At 31.7% G+C, this 22,960-nt stretch overlaps 1 protein-coding gene across 1 annotated transcript; it reads left to right on the plus strand.

The window, feature by feature from the left end:
- Nucleotides 1–3,674: 3,674 nt before the first annotated feature.
- LOC128174315 (uncharacterized) lies at nt 3,675–21,061 on the plus strand. Its single transcript, XM_052839894.1, has 7 exons — nt 3,675–3,874; nt 16,495–16,637; nt 17,281–17,397; nt 17,623–17,736; nt 17,965–18,326; nt 19,524–19,691; nt 19,770–21,061. The coding sequence occupies exons 1-7, from the start codon at nt 3,744–3,746 to the stop codon at nt 19,941–19,943; spliced, it is 1,209 nt and encodes a 402-aa protein (XP_052695854.1). The 5' UTR covers nt 3,675–3,743; the 3' UTR covers nt 19,944–21,061.
- Nucleotides 21,062–22,960: the final 1,899 nt, after the last annotated feature.

A 22,960-nucleotide genomic window follows, 5' to 3' on the forward strand; every position in this document is an offset into this window, starting at 1 on the left:
GTTGAATTACTTTACATTTCGCCTGAAAAGATGTACTGCTTCACATAGAAGCCACATATTTAAAACATCTATAATCTGTTTTTATAATCTCCAAATAGAATTGATTATCAAAAGTTACTGACATTTTAAACTGTCTCCAAGTCCTTACAACCACACTACAACTCCTTTATTAGATTGCATTTCATACTATTCATTTTTTTTGGGGGGGGGGGGGTAATAATGTAACTATACAGAATATGGAATTTAAAGGATGAGTACGACTTAGATTTAAGATACATTATGTTTGTTATCAAATATAAAACATTTGTTGCAGATGGTGCAAGCTGATCATACGATGAAGACGGTAATAAAACGCCGGCATTTGAGATTATATTAGCGATAATGGTCCCGGCAGCTTGTAATTAAAGCAAGTACATTAAGATCAGACATGGGACCAGATGTTCATCTTAAAATAGTTATTGCATATCCATTCAGATTTTAATGCATATTTGAACAAAGTAAAAATCCATGTATTTTATACTTGTAAGATAAAATATTTGCTCAACATATTGTTCGTCAAAGATCAGACAGCCTTATTATCAAAAAGATCTTGTATATAAACAAAACCAGCATTAAAATAGTGTTTTAGAATAAGAGATTGAACCATGTTAACCATAAAAATCAAAATGGTACATCTATATATTTTTCTAGTTGAATTATCAACTAAAAACTAGATGTTTAAAACTTAAATTCCTACACATATTTAAATTAAAGTCCGTAACTATAACCCATAAGTTTTCAATTTTTGTTTTTAATTCTGTCTCTAAAAGGTTTATTCATTTGATTTTTTTTTAGGAAATCGTTTGGAGCACCTCGCACACTTTTTTTAACCTCATGATCGTTCGGACACTCTCACATCTTTTGCAATGCAATTTACCCTTAGATGTGTTATTTGAAACCTGACTAGCTAGAGGAGAGAGAGAGAGAGAGAGAGAGAGAGAGAGAGAGAGAGAGAGAGAGACGTTTCAACGGAGAAATCTAGGGATTAAACACTGAATTATTGATAAAAATCAAATCTTATATTTATAACATAAGACATTTAGCCAATAAACTATAAAATACCTACATGTATCTCTAAATATCAAGCAATGCAGTTGGTTTTTAACGAGGCCGGGTCTAATTTGTTCTGCCCTAGATTTTTTAATGAAATTTTTTACATGATTTTCCACTGATATAATTATTATTTTAAGATATAAAAAACTAAGACATTTACCACGCCGTTTGTTTAAGGGAAACTCAAAGTTTGTTAATTTTTAACATTGGACCCAATGGGATTTTGCTTGAAATGTATCAATTTTGCACATTTTTTTACATTTTTTAAAAAAAAATTCTGCCCTAGGGATTTCCTTTTCTGTTCTACAAATTAAAGTTATTGCTAAAAGGCATCAAATGGTCAAATAAAAAAAAAACCTTTTACCTGGTTTGATCATGGGGTCTTATCAAAGTTGTTTTTTTTTCTGCCTAATTTCCCAGATTTGTCAGATAATGGCTATATATTTTTATTTGACAAAGGCTGAAATGGTGATATTTATAGTATTATTAAAACATTCTGAAGTCATATTTAAGTAATAAATGAATAAATAACAACACCTGATCGCCGAAAGACACCTGGCCGTTTGAACTTTCTTATTAAAATTCCATTGTTTAAATCAAGAAAAGTATAAATTGCATATTTAACTTAAGGTATCCCATCCTTAATAGCCCCAGATTTAATGAATCTCGAGGCATAACAAATAATATGGGCTTAATACTCGGTATGCTTGGACATAACTTTCATATCATGTTTTAGTATCAATATAAAAATGAAATTTGTCAAAAACGCAATAAACTTATTAAAATGGCCGACACATCTCCTGGTGGTTGGAGCACAGTTAAAAATTACATTTCAAACCCTCTGGCAGATAAAGAGAAATAACAAGACTGAAAATAAGGAAAACAGAAAGAAAAGCAGAAATCTAGAAACAATTTCTCTACTAATGATAGGGGCTATGCTCCGTTCAAATTTCCTTTTCCCAGGCAGCCATTTCAGTTTGGAATACCCGGAATGTCGGGACCGAGATTCCCCATCGGATGTTTCAACTGTGGGAAACCAAACCATCAAAGGAAAAATTGCCCAGAACTCAAACCAAGTAAGTAATATGGAGAGAGAGAAGCTGATCTTGTAAAAGATAAAGAGTCTACAGAATATATCTATTTTGATAGCTCCCAATTAGGGGATTGTTACGAATACAAAGAAAACACAAAGTAAAGTTTGTGTAATAGGTCGATTAAAAGATTCAGTATTCAGTTTTGGAGAGACATCGATGCATGCAAGTTCATTATTGCTACAATTGATTCTGGCTACAAAATTCCAATTTTCCAAGATTTATAATTCTGCTTTACAGGAGGACGCATTTGTACGAGAGGCGATAACATGTCTAGTGGACAATGGTTCAATATCGGAGCAACATCAAGTGCCTTTTGTCACTTATCCTGTTTCCATTCTTTTAGATTTGAGAGAAGTAAATAAACATATTTGGAAACAATCAGTTAAATATGATGATTTAAGAACAGCATTGCTCTATGTGAATAAGAATAGCTGGTGTTTTAAATTTGATATCACACGTGCATATCATCATATAGATATTTTTCAAGATCATATAAATTTTTTAGGATTTTCGTGGAATTTCGATGGTGTTGTTCGCTATTATCAGTTCAATGTTTTGCCGTTTGGTCTTACCTCAGCACCATACATATTCACTATGCTTACTTGACCTTTGATTAAGAAATGGCGACGTGAAGGGGAGGCCATTTTTTTGTATGTGGATGACGGGTTTGGTTGCCATTGTGAGTATGAAAAAGCATGTGAAATGTCCAGGCAAGTTCATGCAGATGTTGTTTCGTCATGTTTTACACCAAAGACAGAAAAATCTATGTGGGTACCTTGTCAAACTATATAATTTTTAGGCATACATTTAAATTGCTAACAGGGTATTTTTCATGTGCATAAACGTAGATTAGACAGTTTCAGATACTATTCAGAAAATTGAATATTTATTGAGTAAAAATCTTCCCGTAAAGGTAAGGCGTGTAGCTACTTTGGTTGGTCAGATAATTTCAATGCCTGTTGTAATTTGAAATGTTTCTCAACTTATGACGAGATGTCTTAGCATTGATATATTATCTGCAACATCCTGGAATAGCATGATCTATTTGTCAGAAGAAAGTGTTAATCAAATATCAATTTGCATGAATTTCCATTAATACTTTGCTGCGCGTTGAAGAAATGGGGATTGGACGCTTGTTGCAAAATTCAAGGAGCAACTGTTGAACTTTCTTCTACTAGACAGACATATTTTTGTTTATAGCCGCTTACAAAAATTTGTTGTTTTCTGACGCCTTGCCGACATTAAAAGCATGAGAGAGAGGGAGAGAGAGATTTTCAGCCTTTACTACACAATATGCATAGACACACCAAAAGAGCCCGGCTTTCAGTACTTCAGTACTTTGATTTTATTACTAATTCCGTATCACACATGAATAGGTTTTAAAGGAGAAGACAATTTAATACATAATGGGTATTCGGGGTTAGAAAAATTAGGTCCTAATATCGATCGGACACCTTTAAAAGACAACCACTGTGCTAAGAAACAAGCTGCATCGCTGGTCGATGTTATGTGTGTCTGCTTCGTTTACACGCCCAAAAGTAACCCACAACTAGAAATATGGCCAAAGCCGGTGTCGAGTTTGGGGCTGAGGTAAAGAAAAAATATTTCCATTTCAAGGAGGCATTTACTTTTTTGAACCACGCCTCCTATGGAGCCGTTCCTTCTCACATCAGGGAGAAACAGAAACAGTAAGTTAGAACATGTATTTATTATAAAAGTTAAGTGTTTATTTAAAAAAAAATCATAAAATTCCTTAAAATTTATTTACTGATGGTGGTTTTTGAGAGAAATTCAAATTCTGAACCACAACTGATGATGATCAATAACCAAGTAGATATTAACGATAGTGACAATGAAACTTATACCAGTGCAGTAACATAGTAATAAAACGGAGAGGCTTTCTTTGTTTCTTATTTTCACAATATTTTTTCACAGTATAGGAAAGTGCAAAACAAAAACGCCCTGCCTTTTAAAGGTATCTACAGTTTGTTGTCTGCATATTTAGACAAATGGTGCTCTTTTTAAAAAAAAAACTTTTTAGGTTTTGCAAGACTTTAACCTTTACAAAACTTTTTCTATAAAAATCGACCTCTTTTTTTATTAAATCAATTTAGTACTTTGAACGTATCAATGCAAACTGTCTTAAACTCATTTTAAAAAATTCGCATTTAATTGATACTACTAAATAATTAGAAATATTCCATTTTAAGTGCCAAAATGTTATGAAAAAAATAATAAAGCTTTTGACAGAAGTTTTCTTATTTCCTTATTTCAATGTGAAAAATGTTTATAATTTAATACAATATTTAATGGATTTTTTTTTCAATTAATTGAAATTACTTGTAACAAATGTCCGTTAAATTATAAACGCGTCACACTTTGTTAAAGTTAGAGGCTTTTAATGCATTTCCATAGTTAATAGTTGCTCTAACTTAACAAATTTTAACGATTGCCAACTTTGATAAACCTTTCTGTGTCATAGACTTTAAATTTTGTTACATTATTATATATTATTTATTGTTATATTATTATATACTATATATAAATATTGCATAGTTTATTTCGACTCTTAAATCTATTTAAGAAATAAAAAACGAGTTTTCGTGAATGTTGCAGAATAACCTCCGAGGTCGAGAAATGTTGTTTAGAAATATTTAAGCCAAGGCTTTTAAAGGTATGAATAAGTATCCCGCTAAAGTTTATTTAACATGTAAAGGTCAAATATATGTGGGTGACATTTTCCGTTTTACAAAGAACTAAATGACATAGTTTAATACGAAACTGGAGGATTATCTGTTTTATTTTTTTTCTCTTCAAATAGTGGCAATACGATTGTAGAACAGACAAATACAGAGACAATTTTATCTTGACTAAAGTCAAAATCCTTCTGTATAGCATAAATAATAGTTATAAGAATCTTACAATTATTTTGTTTTGTGAGGTCTATATTTTATAGAAGACTTAATTTAAAGAGCGTTCTTATTTAAAAAAAAAAAAACGAAAAGGGGAAAAACCCGGTATTTCACACTTTTAACAAGCCAAAATTGCTTTCTATAATCCGATGAAGTCTGTATAAAAAACATATATCAGACTTTGGAGCCAGAATTGGCTAGAGACAAAACTGTCAGGTTTTTTTTTTTAATTCAGAAGTTTATGAAGCATATTTTGTACTGGAGAAGGTTTGGTATATTTCTAACTAAACACTAAAAAAACTGGAAAGTGCGAATCAAAAACGTTATACTTTTTAAGGGTATCTACAGTTTGCTGTCTGCATATTTAGACAAATGCTGTCATTTAAGGACCTTTGAAAAAATTAAAACTTTTAAAGTTTTGCAGGACTTTGACCTTTATAAAATTTTTACTATAAAAATCGACACTTTTTTTTTTTATTAAGTCAATTTAGTACTTTGAACGTATCAATACGAACTGCCGTAATTCATTACAAAAAAAAATATTAAAAAATTCACATTAAATTAATACTACTATATAATTAAAAATATTCCATTTTAAGTGCAAAAGGGTATGAAATAATTGATAAAGCTTTTGACAGAAGTTTTCTTATTTCCTTATTTCAATGTGAAAAATGTTTATAATTTAATACAATATTTAATGAAATTTTCACTTAGTTGAAAACACTTGTAAAAAATGTCCGTGGGTCAAAATTGTTAAATTATAATAGCTTCATACTTTGTTAAAGTTAGAGGCTTTTAATGCATTTCCCTAGTTATTAGTTGCTCTAACTTGGCAAATTTTAACGATTGCTAAATTTGATATACCTTTATGTGTCATAGACTTTAAATTATGTTTTGTGACCTACATATCATATACGAGGGTCAATCAAAAAATACGAGGACAATGTGGCTGTCTATCAAATACTGTTCATAAAAGTAATAACTAACAGATTAATTTATGCACTAACACGTATTTTACTGATATACAAAATTTCAATACATTTGAAGAAGAGATTTTTTTGTAACCCGATTTTAAAAACACCATGTTTTGTCACCACGACGCATTGTAACGTTGAAAACAAGACGTTAAGAATACACACGCACAGTTAATAGAAATACCCAATCTTTATATCACCCCGAGTCCTCTGTTCTTTTCACCGTACAATTTAAATTGGCATTATATCACTTAATTTGTTTACATTTGTTCGAGAATCATAAGTTAGTTCTTTGCGTATCGTCAACGGTCGTCATAAGTCCGATCCAACCGGAAGTTATACATACTGTGGTCCAAATGGTCGATCCGTCGTCGATCTTGTTCTTACAAATTCACTATCTCTTATACTACACTTTAAAGTCAACGACTTGACGGAATTCTCAGACAACTCACCAGTCGATTTTTCTATCCAGTGCACATTTAGTGATAATTGTCTTGCAGTGAATGCAAAGATTTGAGTACGTCAACTGCGCATAGTATTTCTACAGTAAGATGGAAAGAACAATTTCAACTTCAAATGAGACGCGATCTTATAAGTAGTCTGGAGGCCCTATATTCTTGTGTCGAAGAAGACGGCGATACTAATCAAATGGTTGATAATTTCAGTGAAAAAAAAATAGCCATGTGTTAGGAAAGTACTGTACTAGCGAAAGAAGAGGTAAACAAACATCTATAAATCTTACAACTGACGAAGACAAACCATGGTTCAACCAAAAAGTTAAAAACCGACATTCTTGATATTTAACTGCTTTAGAAAATTACAACAGTTACAGTAACAAGAAAAACTACGATATTCTGACGAAATCAAAACGCAAATACAAAAGTCTTCAAAAGAAAGAAAAAAACCAATACAGAAGGCAGCAGGAAGACATGGTTCAACAATGGAAGAAAAACAACCCAAAGCAATTTTCAAACACTTCAGTAACGAAATACATCACCCTCAAAAGTATCGCTTACACAGTTTTTCGAGCATTTCCGGAACCTTGCACAAGATTCTCCAACTTCCTATATTTCAATAGTAAATTATATAGACACTGACTGTCCCGTATTTGATAGTTAAGACAAGGAAATTACGGCAAAGGATATAGAAGTTTGTATTCACAAACTCAAAACAAACAAAAGCGCAGGGAACGGCCAGCTAATCAACAAATATTTTTCCGAATTTTGTGACTTATTCCTCCCCATACTCGTTTGTCTCTTTAACAAAATTCTTAACTCTGGAGTATTCCCCTCGGCTTGGTCAAAAGCTATCATAATCCCAATACATAAAAAAGGAAACACCAGTGACCCCAATAATTACAGAGGCATCAGTATTACTAGCAGCCTAGGAAAACTTTTCACGTCGATCCTGAACGAGCGAGTAATGCAGTGGAACCGTTATGAGGATATCATCACGGACGCACAGTTTGGTTTTCAGGCTGGTCGCTCTACTACAGACGCAATATTTGCCTTACATAGTTTAATAACAGAAAAGTTAAATAAGAACCAGAGACTTTATTGTTTTATTGATTACAAAAAAGCGTTTGATACAATCAATAGAGAAAAATTATGGTACAAATTAGTAAAATCCGGCATCACTGGAAAATTCCTCCGAATCCTTAGATCACTTTATGTCGACGTGGGAGCCTCCGTCAGAGGTGCCGGTGAAATATCCAAAGAATTTACAGTCAACACTGGACTACTACAGGGTGAATTTTTGTCGCCAATTCTTTTTAACATGTACATGTATATAAACGATCTAGAAAATCAAGTGTCAGCCCGTCGAACTAAGAGAGTTAACCTGTTTGTTTTAATGTTTGCAGACGACACCGTTATATTCGCAAATTCACCAGATGAGCTCCAAACTACTCTAAATTCCTTACTCGAATATGTAACTTTATGGAACTTAACTGTTAATACCGATAAAACCAAAACATTAGTATTTAGAAAAGGAGGAGCCATAAATCATTCCTGGACATACAACAATGAACTTTTGGAAAATGTTGATTCCTTTAATTATTTAGGATTGTGTTTGAATTATAACGGCAAATTTAATACAACTCAAAAGAAACTAGCAGACCAGGGCAGAAAAGCACTTTTTGGATTAAACCGAAATCTTCAGAAATTTGAATTTAACGCAGAAACCCTGTGTCAACTATTCGATATATATGTCGGAAGTGTAATTTCATACGGAAGTGAGATCTGGGGTTTTCATACATGTAAATCACCAGAAATTGAGCGTTTACATCTGTCATTTTATAAGAATGTTCTTGGTGTTAGACGTAATGTGTGTAATTATATGATTTATAGTGAATTAGGTCGACGTCCGCTTATTTTACAAAGAAGATTGAAAATTATGAAATACTGGTGTAAATTACTAGAAACAGAAAATTGTATTCTAAAATCGTCTTATAATTACTTACGAAATAGTGCTGAGAATTGTGCAGCTTCTAGTGTCAATTGGGCAAGAGATGTCAAAAATGAGTTGTTTCATGTGGGTCTAGGAGAATTCTGGATCGGACAGCAGTCACTTATTCCTTCTCAGTTTCTATATATATATGAGAATAAAATTATTGATATTTACATGCAAGAAAGCAATGCCTTTATGAAAAATTCTTCAAAGTGTATTTTATACAGATATCTTGCAAAACACAATTACTCGAAAATCCAATCATACCTAACAAAACTATCCAGAATAATCTTAAGACACATATTTCTCGCATAAGACTGTCTTCACATTGTTTAAATATTGAAACAGGAAGATACCAAGGTAAAAGCAGGCAGGCTCGATTATGTGATGTTTGTGATACTCAACAAATCGAAGACGAGTTTCATTTTATTCTTCAATGTCCAAAATATTACAATTTACGAAAAAATATCTAAGCGAGTACTATTTCAAGTCTTCAAGTACATTTATATTACTTCAGTTGTTGGGCTCTGATCACGTATCTACCCTGGTTGGTCTTGCTAAATATATTAAATGTGCTTTGTTGGTCCGAGATAACTGACTGTCAGATTGCACGAAACTCATCCAGTGTGTTTGGGAGACATGTTCTCTTGTGTGTTGGCGTGTGTTTGAGATTTATACTGTGCCTTAGATACGTGTGACGCTTGTTGACTTTTAAAACACTGTATTTTCAATTGGTAGATCATTGGTGCATTTAATTTGTTGTGGAACTGTGGAACACTTGACGAGGGGTTTCACCCCCCCCCCCCCCCAATTTAGACTCCAAGGAGTCCGATGTTTGTATTGTATTGTATTGTATGGATTGTTGTAAACTGATGGGCTGTATTGCCTAAGGTTAAATTTATGAATAAATAATAATAACTAATTTGTTTGCATTTGTTCGAGAATCATAAGTTAGTTCTTCGAAGTTTCATTTATTTACCGCATGTCTTTTCGTTTACAGAAAGAAAAACATGTCATGTCTTATGACGTTATTTATTCCTTTGACCAACTATTTACAGATATTCTACTTTCTTTTGGACAGGTTGATATTCATTATAAGATAACCACTACCACCACAAAATGTGTTACAGCTAAACACAAACGTGCAAATATTTTTAAATTTTTTTTTTTCACTATTGAGCATTTTCACAGTTTTTTCGCGTATTTTCGGATTAAATCCACACTGTTTATACTTTTCGTTGCGCTGTGAAGTCCGGCGACGGCATTGGTTTTAGTCTGCTGTGTTATGCTGTTTAAACATATTAAACACTATGATACTAATTATTGTATAAAAAAGCCCATGCTTAATCGGTATATAACCTACACATCATTATTAGACACATTTTTAAATTTTAAACTTGGAAAAAAGTAATTAAAATGTAATTAAAAAGTAATTGAAAATACATGATAATTTTGAAATGTATTTAAATACATTCAAGTACTTGTAACTGAATGCAGATTCAAATACAAATTACTTCCAATTACTTTAAAAAATGTAATTAATTACGCTCAATTACAAATACATTTTTTCAATTACTAGTACCCTATCCCTGAAGAGGACCGTATGTTTTTAGTTACTGATATCAATTCAACAAATCTACTTATTTCGTTATCATTTGGTAAATAGAATATCATGCCAATTCTTAATTTGGGGTTTCGTTATTATTTTGTTTTAAGCCAAATCTATAGAGATATTACTTTCAACATTACGTGGTTTGTTGTTGACATAACACAAATTTTGACCGTGTGCCGTGACCTCATTTATGCAGTTTTAGACTCTATATAATTCTTAGAAATAAAGGAATATATGAACATTTTTAATTTCAAATTGTTTGAAACTATTGCTTTATTATGTCTTCTAAATAATAATACGTTAAGTATTATAGTTATGGTAAAGATGTTCGTATTTTTTTTTATTGACCCTCGTATTATTGTTATATTATTATATACTATAAATAGATATTGCATAGTTTATTTCGACTCTTAAATCTATTTATGAAATAACGTACGAGTTTTCGTGAATGTTGCAGAACAACCTCCTCGGTCTTTAAATGCAGTTTAGAAATTTAAAAACTGAGGCTTTATATTTCTGAACAACATTTCGAGAACACAAGCACTTCTATTCTACTAACTACGGAAGCCCTGGGAGGACATTGACTTACTACTTAATTGTTATGAGCCCTGGAAGGACATATTGACTTATTTCTAAATTGTTATGACTTATTTTTTATGACAAACATGTACATGTAACTATTATTTGATAAAAACAATTTGAATTTCTAGCAATGAATACACGTGGCGGTGGTGTACCGCTCAACATGGACACTGATACCAACACTAGTTCCAGCAAAGAAGATTGCTTTTTATTGATATAAAGAATATATTTTTTTATAAATGCACCCGAGATCGAAGTAATTTTATAGGGGGACATATATGGTTTTGATAATTCAATCCGTAATTCTGTCACTGTCATGTGCCAACAAACTTTACCTTTGTTTTAGAATAAATACAGTAAAATTTTGTATGAGAACTGAAATATTTTTTATACTACACCGGTCTTTGGTATTAACTTGTTCATATATGTAGATGGCTTCTTTCTGGGACACTTTTTTAAATACAAATTCATCTTAATATTATTCTTTCAAGTTGTTAAAAATCTGAATTTGCTGACTTTCTGAGGGTAAAAAAGCAGTAACTGCTCTACATTCAGGATACTGTCTAGCTTATAAATCAACTGATATGTAAAAAACCAACTGCTCATGATATATTATGATAATTCTATTTATTTGTATATGCATTTATTTTACAAAATCTTGAATAATAATCTACACTTACTAACAGTTATTCATTTGAATATTTTGAAAAGTTCTTAAACAAGGGTAAAAAATATTAGAAAGTCAAAAGATAAAAAAAAAACCAGAACATTTTATACCCAAGAAAAGGGGTTATCATACATGAATATTTTTTAAGCGTTATTTTTAAACTTTGCATGCATGTATCTATAAGGTTGAAGATCTATAAGACAGTTTAAGATTATAAGTTACCCTCCCTTTTGAAAAATTTAAACTATCAAATTTGCATAGTAAATTAACTAAAAAAGATATTAGACTCCAAGCCAACCTCCAGTAAAAAATTGTTTCAAGCATAATTTTGGGTAAAACTGTAATGGGCTGTACTTTCAAAAAAATATACTTTTATTATGCATACATTTACTAATTGGCTCGTACGGGAAAGATGCTTTTTTTTTGTTATCCAAATGAGATGTATTTGAAAATTCTAAACATTAAAAACCACAATAATACATGCATTATTACTTAAACATTCTTATTCTAAGATACAAAATACATATGTCAATATCTATAACTTTTCAGACAGCCATTCAATTAAATTGAAATACTCATTAACTTGGACTGTCATCACACGTTTAGGTATAAAGACCTTCTATACCAGGAGTATTTAGGTTCAAGTTGAAACACATGCTTATATCAGTTAATAGTAAACTGGCAAAGCAAGTCTTAATTAGATATTTGGATTTCTAATCATGATATTGGAGCTGATTGTCGTAGAGATGAAAAATTAAAATGAAATTAGAAATAACTAGAAAATAACAAGTAAAACAAATAAGTATTAAGAATTAATAAATAACCAGTAAATAATAAGTAATAACAATTAAGAAATAAAATTTAACAATTAAGAAATAAAAGTTAACAATTAACAAGCAAGTATTAAGTAATAGATAGTAAGTATTAAGAATTAATAAATAACTAGTAAGTATTAAAAAACAACAAGTAAGTAATAAGTACAAGCAAGAGACAAGAAGTATATAGCTTGAGTCCTGATTGACTTTAAATAACTTTAATATATATGTAATATCCATTTAATTTATTTTGAAAATTACTGTATTAGTTCTTTATCATTTTCAGAAAGAGGAATCTGATAACATTTTTTTTATAAATATCACAGAACAATGAATAAATCAAGATATATCGCTTGGTTAATTCAAATTTACGCCATTATGAGAGCTATGACAAGATGTATAACTTTTGGCATGAAACAGCTCAATTTCATTTGATTTGTTTGCTCCGAATTGAATACAGCTTTTGCTATTCGTCATCAAAGTGTAGTACAATTATTTTTATTTTTAATATAATTTCCTGATATTTTAATTACTTCATTTCATTTTTTTTTTAGATTATTATCTTTTTTTATCATTTGAGATGTACTTTTGAGGTCAAACTTAAGAATGTGTAGATGATGTCTTAACCATGATAATTCCTGTGATTCGCTATTCTCTCCAAATCAGTTTGCAAGACGTCCATCAAGAAAATTGCAGACACTCTTTCACAACTGAATTGTCTAAGTCGAACATCTCAGTATCCACGATATCTTCAAATAAATTAATCCACCATTGAATCCCAAGCTTCTTAAGAACTCCACACCACGCCTCTATTCTTTGGTCGAACGTACTTTTTCCATACATAAAACGTTTAACACCATGCAGCCATAGAATCATTTGAATGGAATTAAAAAAGAGGTTGCAAGCAACTAACACTTTTATTTTTTGTTCCCCTATCATCCTGTAAAACTCTTGGAACAAATTTTACATGATGTATACAATAAAGAAAAAATTTGACAATAACAGCCGGACTGTTATTGGTAAATGCAGCTAAATTCTAACTACATAATTCGTCTACTGTATTATTGTATTATAATGTATATCCTTATATTTTATTATAGCTCTATAATTCACAAATAATATACGTAATATGTTATTATTTAAATACATGATTACAGTTATATAAGTATAGCGTCCTTTATAATTCTAAAAATTTATATAACATGACCTATTATACAAGAAGAGGGTATACATAGGGTATGCCTGTTGTCCAATCCTATTGAATTTATTCAATAAAATATGTTTTAATTTAAAAATTCGTCTACTGTACCTAAAAAGTAACAAATAAATAAAAATTAATACTGATAAAGAAGTAAATCAAATGTCCTTCCAGGGCTCATAACAATTAAGAAGTAAGTCAATGTCCTCCCAGGGCTTCCGTAACTAACAGCTCCGACTATCAGCTGCGTGGTTTAGGTTGCACTACAGTATTAAATTGTACTATATATTCTTACCAAAATTGCACAACTTTACATACAGATTAAAATTTCAAAACGAACTTCTGGAAAAAATCCTCTTGACATCTTTTTAAACAACGCTTCATTTACAAGTTTCTAGCAAAATACACACGTGCATCCAGCAAGGCGTGCGACTTTGTTTACATCGAAGTTACACATGTGCTTGAAAATCAAGCCCGGGACTTTTCACCCCCCTCTAGAAACAACGCGCATCAAAAATTCAAATGACCTCGCATTATTACAAAACTGGGATAGTTAGACCTCTTACACATTGTTTTTCATCTCATACAAAAAATCAGCTCCTGTCTCGAGCGGAACCGCCCCGAATTCAAAGGAAAATTCGGGAATTATTTTGGCTCAGCCATGTTTTGACGTGAACCTTCAGTGAAATACTGTTATGACACCTGCAATATAACTCATTTTTTGTTATCGCAAAATCAACATTAATAAATTGATTAATACTCATTGTGTTGTGTGACTAAAAAAAAATTATGAAGATATCTACTCATTTCAGAAAGTTATGAGCGATTTTTAAACACCACGGTGTACACGGTGGCCACTGATTTATGAAAATATGATCAAAGTTATACTGTATGCATTTACACGGTGTTTTGATATTCAGTGATTTTTTGGTTTTAAATTGACAAGTGATGTATGAAAATGTATAAAATGACGCAAATTAATTAATATCATGTGGACCCCAGAAATTATGTCGGCCAAAAATTCAATGACCCTGCCTCTGGGGGGTGGGGTAGAGAAAACGTCATTATTTCATACAATATATGAAAATGGTGAGAACCTTTGTCCAAAATAGCATGGTATTGTTCTAATCTAACTAACATGAGTGATACATCTCAGCTGTTTTCCGCTTTCGTATCAATATTTCTCAATTTTGGACATAAATTGAGCATTTCTTACTGTAACACAAGGGCCTAAACAACCGATTTTATTTGATATTCACATCCCGTAGAATATTTTGTTGTTTACGACGATGAATACTACATCGTATTTGATCTGCTAAAAAATTTCCGGACAGTTTAGACGGTCCGATCTACTATAAATGGCTCATTGTTTTGAGGCAGTAGAACATTTCAGAGGAAATCTGGGCTAATTTTGTATGCATCATTAAAAGCAAAATAAGCGTGCTGCTGGCTACAAAACCCCATTGTTTGTCATTTTTCGTCTAAACACACTGATTTAACACCTAAAACACAGGTAAAACAACTTTTAACATAGCAAACCCGTTTTCCTGCAGGTTGCACTACAGTATTAAATTGTACTATATATTCTTACCAAAATTGCACAACTTTACATACAGATTAAAATTTCAAAACGAACTTCTGGAAAAAATCCTCTTGACATCTTTTTAAACAACGCTTCATTTACAAGTTTCTAGCAAAATACACACGTGCATCCAGCAAGGCGTGCGACTTTGTTTACATCGAAGTTACACATGTGCTTGAAAATCAAGCCCGGGACTTTTCACCCCCCTCTAGAAACAACGCGCATCAAAAATTCAAATGACCTCGCATTATTACAAAACTGGGATAGTTAGACCTCTTACACATTGTTTTTCATCTCATACAAAAAATCAGCTCCTGTCTCGAGCGGAACCGCCCCGAATTCAAAGGAAAATTCGGGAATTATTTTGGCTCAGCCATGTTTTGACGTGAACCTTCAGTGAAATACTGTTATGACACCTTTATCTATAGAGAGAGGAAGTAGGTCATATTTTCAAGCGAGATGAATCTGATTGGTTGACACGGCTGTTCCGCGTAACCCCAACAGGTTTTGTTAGACTATGGTTATGGCTTGTTTGTTTACAATTACATCAATCGCAGACTATCGATCGGAATCGGAGGCAGAGGATATAATTTCAATGAATGAAATTCACACTTAAATTATTTATGAATTTTTTTTTATAAATGTAGATTAATGAATTCGATAATACACGTATTAATTTTTTGTTTTCTTTATTTGGACGAACAAGCATTGAAAATGTGTTGGGGAGGGTCTTGCGAAAAGCTCTTTAAAATCAACATTAACGGGAATACACATCGCTTTATTGGTCACTAACCCGTGTTATCAATGTTTGTTATTTTTTAATAAAAAGCAAGTTTTTAAGTTGTAAACTCATGAAAGACTCGAGTTTGGTATGTGTTTAAGATCTTATAATTTTTTGATGACGTATGGGTATATTTGAGAATGATTTCCGCGGCATCTCTTTGATCTTGGCAAGAACTGTAGTAGAATGAATATTAAATCGAATTTCGATTGAATCTTTTAACTTTGGATACTCTTTGTATTACCATTAAGACATAATATTAATATTATTTTTATTTTTTTTAAAGTATCAATAAGTATCACGCTAAAGGTATAGGTCAAATAAATTGTGGGCGACATTTTTCGTTTTACAAAGAACTAAAAGATATAGTTTAAACTTGAAACTTTATTTTAAAATAATTTATTAATCTATTTTGAAATTATTTATTAAGGATTATCTGTTTTCTTTTTTATTTTCTTCAAATAGTGGCAATACGATTGTAAAACAGACAAATTATGACTTCTTTATGACTAAAGTCAAGATAATTCCGTATAGCATAAATAATAGTTATATAATCATATTATATAAGAATCTTACAATCGTTATGTTCTGTGAGGTCTATATTTTAAAGAAGATTTTAAACAGCGTTCTTTATTAAAAAAAAAAAGAAAGAAGAAAAGGGGAAAAAGCAGTATTTAACACCTTTAACAAGCCAAGATTGCTTTCTATAAAACGATGAAATAAAGGTTTTTATTCAGATTACTCGATGTTGTGAATGATAATCCGGATGTATTTTACCGACAAGCGTGGAAACCGTTTATGTCCACAGCGATCCAAGCTGCTGCCGAGTTTCTGGGGGCGGATCCAAATAATGTGGTCCTTGTACAGAATGCCACAACAGGTATAGTGACGGGCTGTATAAAACTCCTTAGAAAATGCTTATTTACATGTATAAATAGGCAGTAAATATCTTCGATTGGCATGAGAAGAGAAGGTTTTAATTTGTAATGGTTTTCCAAATACAAGCTGTAAAACCTATCAGCATTTTGTCGACATGTGACAACTAAAATCACTTTGAATTCCCTTATTCAAATATTTGGCAAAAACAATTTTTTTCTACAAAAACGAAGTGAATTTCGGCAGCCTCTGTACATATAAATAAAATCTTTTGTTATTTTAAAGCTTCTTCCTCAGCAGGGGTTCGCTGTTATTTATGATATCTTAACTGCAGCATCTTTCAATTTCCAAGTAAATTTTGTTATTAAATCACACACGGTTTTTTGTGTTTGATATTGGATTCTTATTGTAATGTCAATTGGTTGTCCGAAAAAATATTGGAATCGATGCTAAAAAATAAACATAATAAATCAACATTTGTTTGCTATGTTAACATTTATGTAAATGTTAGTTATTAAAGAAGAAAAAGATTCTTATTTCCTGAGCTTGTTAAATGTGCTTATAGTGCGAAGATCACATACGGGATATAGACACTAATCAACACATAATGCAATTAAGTTCGCAGTCCGTCATTTTTTGTATTTTAGGTATTAACACTGTCCTGAAGGCGTTTCCTTGGAAAAAAGGCGATGAGATTTTAGCCACTACACATACTTACTGTTCGATACAGAATACTTGCAGAAAAGCTGCACAGATTTCTACAGGTGTGATTGATATCCATGTAGAATCCTTCTGTAATATGTCAAAGGAAGATATCTATGTAGAATCCTTCTGTAATATGTCAAAGAAAGATATCTAGTTTTCTGCAGCTGCAGTTTTGGTGGGAATAAAATATACCAGTACCTCCAATTTTATATCAATACTATTTATGTATGAAATAGTGGAACTGTATAAATATATTTGTTTTTTGGTTTTATATATAAATTCAGGAGGACACTTTCATCAGTTAGAGATCAACTTCCCCATCAAGGATGAAGAGGAAATTGTCAGAAACATGGCGTCAGCTATAGATGAACATCCTAGCGTTAGAATAGTGCTTCTCGGTATATTTTCAGTCTTTGATATCATGCCATTTTACACAAAGAATATATTAATGTTAGCATAAAAACATTTTTATGCTGACATTATTATATTCTTTGTGTAAAATGGCATGATTTCAAAGACTGAAAATATACCGAGAAGGACTAAAAATCATAAAAATGGAATAAATGTGTAAATGTGTAAAAAAAAAAAAAAAAAGAAAGATTGAAGACATCCTCTTATCCTTTCAGACCATATCACTAGTCCAACAGCTTTGTTGATGCCATTAAAGAGAATGATAGAGGAATGTCGAAAGCGCGGGGTCTTGGTTTTGATTGACGGCGCCCATGCTCCAGGACAAATAGAGATAAATCTAGAGGAACTCTGTCCCGATTTCTACGTCGGGAATTTCCACAAGTGGGTGTATACCCCGAGAGGGTGCGCTTTTCTCTGGGTCCACAAGGATCACCAGAATTGGTGCACTCCCCTCGTGACGTCATACATGTACGATAAAGGGTTCCAGCTGGAATATGGACAACAGGGTACACGTGACGACACTCCATATTTCTTGATTCCAGATGCCATCCAGTTTTATAAGGATATGGGTGGAAGGGTAAGTACTGTAAACAAGCTTTTATTCGCTGCGACTTTATTTCGCGATTTGCTGGAGATAAAACTGGTTGGCAACGACAAATTTTAGCGACCAAACCTTTTCCAGACCCATCTATACTACTATATTAAAATAATAGACTCGATTTTTTTAGCTTTAATACCGAGAAATCAGATGAGTACTGTCATTTGTTTCATATATTTTAAACATTATTGGCACTTGAAGATTACCAATTTGTTTTTTATTTTTTCTTAATCAAGCTTCGCTAATTAATAATCAACGAATATTCCTTTAAAAAATCGGGAAATCATATGGATTTTTCGGATTTTTCAATCTTGCGCATGCGCATTACATTCACGCTAAATCACGGGAGGCTCTTTAGTTTTTGTTTCCACAATATGACACTCGAAAACGATATTACAAATACGTGTAAATTTTTATTCAAAATTTGCCATATATATATTCTGTTTTCATCAAAGGAAATACGGGAGATAATTCATCAAAGGAAATACGGGAGATAATTCTAACTCAGTGCATTTAATATGCAAAATCCCGATAGTTCCGTGGTCAACTTGAAGCGAGTGAAAAACGTTGCTGGTGAAAGTGTTGAAGTCTTCATTAATATGAATTAAATTTTTAAATGGTTTATTATGAATAATTTGACTGTTATTTTCAATGCAGATTCATTAATTTTCTCGAAAATCGTTTCGGAGCGATTCTGCAATTTTTTGCTACTTTACGGGTATATGGGAGGCATTTTAAACTGTGATATAGGCCTGTCACGAGACACAGTTAGATTATTCTAAGTAAGTAGAGTGTAATGAAATTAATAGCATCATTGTCAGCTTAAAGCTTTATTATGTAAATGGCAACAATACCGTGTGTCGATGTATCTATTTCGTAAATGTCCGATATCATATACAATGTTAACCTGTGCACGCACAGGTTAAAGTCTAGTAATGTGATAAGAATCAAACAACAATTCGACAAGGGCCTGGTTCACGGCGTGAAATATTCATGACAATAAGGCTCTCGCGAACCCTCGCGAAAATTTCTCGCACACGAATGAAAGTTGGTTTACAGGATTTCATTGGTACAGAAAACGTATAATGGTTTTTCCTCGGGTATAAATTTTTGTTCTTTTATGTACTTGATAACAGTACTGACTCTTTAGAATACAAAATGAACTTATTTTGTCAGGAAAGAATAACGAAGTATACGAAGGAACTCCTGGACAGTGCGTGCAAGATGATAGCAGAAAGGCTACAGACACGGTTAGCTGAAATTCCAAAGTCTATGGAAGTCCCAGGAATGAAAATTGTTTTGTTACCAGATTGTACTTACAATGAACGCTACTCAAACACATGGGTATGTAGATTCTTTTCTATATCACTCAAAAAATTGGAATCGAAGAACCAAACTTTCACTTCTTTAAATTTATTTCAGGAGGGATCCCAAAATTTGCAATTTGACATCATGAATAAACACAGAATCCACGTTACAGTTAACTCCATCCAAGGCAGGCTCTACATGAGACTGGCAGCGAACATTTACAACGAGATGGCCGACTATGAAAAATTAGCAGACCTGTTAGTTAAGCTTTTCAAGGAAGGTGAATGATGTGTAAATTGAAATTATCAAAAAGAAATAAAAAGACACTCACAAGTGTAACTGATTGAGTTATAAAAGGGTTTATATGTTTTCAGTTATAGTTTTCTGTCACGTCTCTCTAAATAGACGTGGTATAACCGTGATATAAAATTATGATTTGAATATATGCAGAAAAGAATGTATGAAAAACATATAGCAGACTTTGGAGCCAGTATCAGCAAGAGACAAAACTGTCGGTTTTTTTGTTTTTCATTCAGAAGTTTATGAAGCATATTTTGTACTAGGGAAGGTATGGTATATTTCTAACTAAACACTAAAAAAATCATAATTTATTATAATTTTGATGTCTACTTACAAAAAGTATGTTAAAATTGCAAATAAAGCAGCCAGGTGTCTAGGAATTTTTATTTGTCATGATAAAGAAGAATGCTATAATAACAATTGGATAAAAATTTACCACGATATCGAAAAATTATTTGAATCTTGGAAAAGGAGAAAACTGACTTTATTTGGAAATTATGTATACTTAATACACTTGCTATACTGTGAAATCGTTAGATTTCGTGGTGGCTCAATTTTCGTCAAATTCGTGGCTACCTCTCATCCACGAATATACACCCCAACAAACTAATAAACTAGGGCTATTAAGTCATAATCATTTTGTACGTATACGAAAATACACGAAATTACATACCCTCGAACCTGTTAAATTTAAGTAATCCACGAAATTTAGCCCCCGCGAATTTTAATGATTCCACAGTATCAAAACTTACATATGCTGCTACAGTCCTTAATTTTCCTGATAAAAACTATATTTAAAAAATTCAACAGGTGATATACAATTTCATTTAGGATAAAACAGAGAGAACTAAACGTAATACATGTACTTTAAAAGACAATGTTCTTCAGGTTGGGCTTTCAGTTGTTGATATTGAATGTAAAAGCCTCTTGGGTTCCAAGATTAACTAGAAACAAAGGTATCATGTTTAAAATATTTGAATCCTACTGTAATCAGCTAAATTTGAAAGTGAATTACGTATTACATTTTTCAGATAAAAAAAGAACAAAATATACAGAAAATATAGGAAATTTACCGATATTTTATCAACAAATGCTCTGCTCATTTAACGAATGTAAACTTAGCAATATTGAGAATAAATCATCCTATTCATTTCTTTAACAACCAGTATGGAACAATTGTAATTTCATGTATAAGGGAAATACCCTGGGTTGTTTTTTAAAATGGGTAACATGTGGAAATTTACATGCAAAAGATTTATTAAATGAGGAAGGTAAATCTCTTTCAGACTTTTCAAACTGTATAAAAAATAAATCAAACTGGATATGTGAATCCAAGATTTCATCTTTCTGTGTTCTAGGCTTTATGTAGAAAATATGAGTTTTCATACTGCAAATATGTAAATGTACGAAACAATACTAGTTTTTCCTTCTACACAGGATATGCAAATGTAATAGATCAAAAATGTAATTTTTTCTATAGGAATCTTGTAGACAAAAAAATTTGTAAACCATGTTATCAAACAGTTCTAAAGAATGAATTTAATGTTGGTTCTACGGAATGGAAATATATTTACAGATGTAAACTTTTAGATATGTCTGATAAAAACCCTGCAGAATTTAACTACAAGCTTTTGAACAATATTCTTTGTAATAATGTATATCTGAGGAAATGGGAAAAAACCACATGCTCTCTGCAAGATATGCCATGTAAATGAAACATCAAAACACTTAATTTTTTAATGTGAAAATGTAGTCCAAATATGGTATGTATTGAGTCTTTATCTTAAGATAAATACAAAATGGAAACATGCAATTATTGAATTTTTTCATGAACATAATAGAGAGGTTATATCATTAGAAACACTAATTTCATATGTGGCATACAGCATTTATGAATATAAAATGCACTGTCGCCTACGTTCCTTTGATAAAACAAACTACAATATACTTTGTAATGTCAAATCCCCAATTGTATTTTGTTCGTTTATTTTGAAAAAAACTTAATTCCGATACAGATTACAAGCTTTTCCAAAATTCATAAATCTATTTTAGATATATCAATGTACTTAGTGAGTTTGATTGTGTTGATGCCTTATAACTGTTTGTTGACTGGATTTATAGATTTGTGATGTAAAAGAATGGAAATAAATCTATAATTAAAAAAAAAATTTGATGTCTACTTAATCAGGCAATAGGTTAAAGTGTCCGCAACTATACTTACCTGGTGCAGAGGGTACCTTGTTCATAAAGGGGCCCCTCCATCGACTCCAGAGAGGCTAAACCCTGCAATTACGATAAAATTGGGCGACTTTCATTTTACCATTATAAAGACTTTTAAAATATATTTCATTGTTATAATTCAGTGATTTATTCACACCAAATTTTATCTCTACAGTGTTAGCTGCAACCAAAACAGATTTTTCACTTCCTCATAAAACAAAAATATTTGAGAGCATGTATCCTTTTTTGAACAACGAAATCATGTTTCAGAATGATACTTTAACGGTCAATGATATAAAATTTTGGTGTAGCATTCCATCTTAAAGATTAAATAGAGAGTGAACGCACGACATAAAATGGATACATTTATTTCGAAAACGGGCTTCTTTTTTTCTTAAAGATGACTGTTGGGTATTGACTACTGAGTAAGCTTATATGTTGTCATGGGTGAAATACTTAAAAAAAAAAGATTAATTAGTTAGATTCAATATATATATAGCAATACATATGGACTTCAGGGCGCTCAGTAAAGATAAAGCACTATAACTTTTACAGGTTGCTGGACGTTCAGAACGACAAATGCTATGACGTCATGTCTGAACCAATCTCAAACTAGTGATATTAAGTAAAAAAAAGTTATCTCGGTCATGTAGGTCGTCAAGAGCCAAACTATAAATAGAATGGTTTGCAATGGGATTTTTTCAGATCATATAACAAGTTCCGCTGCATTTATGTTTCCTATCAAGAAAATGTTCGAAGAGTTGGACCCACAGATATAAGATCAA

This window comes from Crassostrea angulata, chromosome 1 (genome assembly GCF_025612915.1).
Source record: "Crassostrea angulata isolate pt1a10 chromosome 1, ASM2561291v2, whole genome shotgun sequence".
NCBI classification, from domain to species: Eukaryota; Metazoa; Mollusca; class Bivalvia; order Ostreida; family Ostreidae; genus Magallana; species Magallana angulata.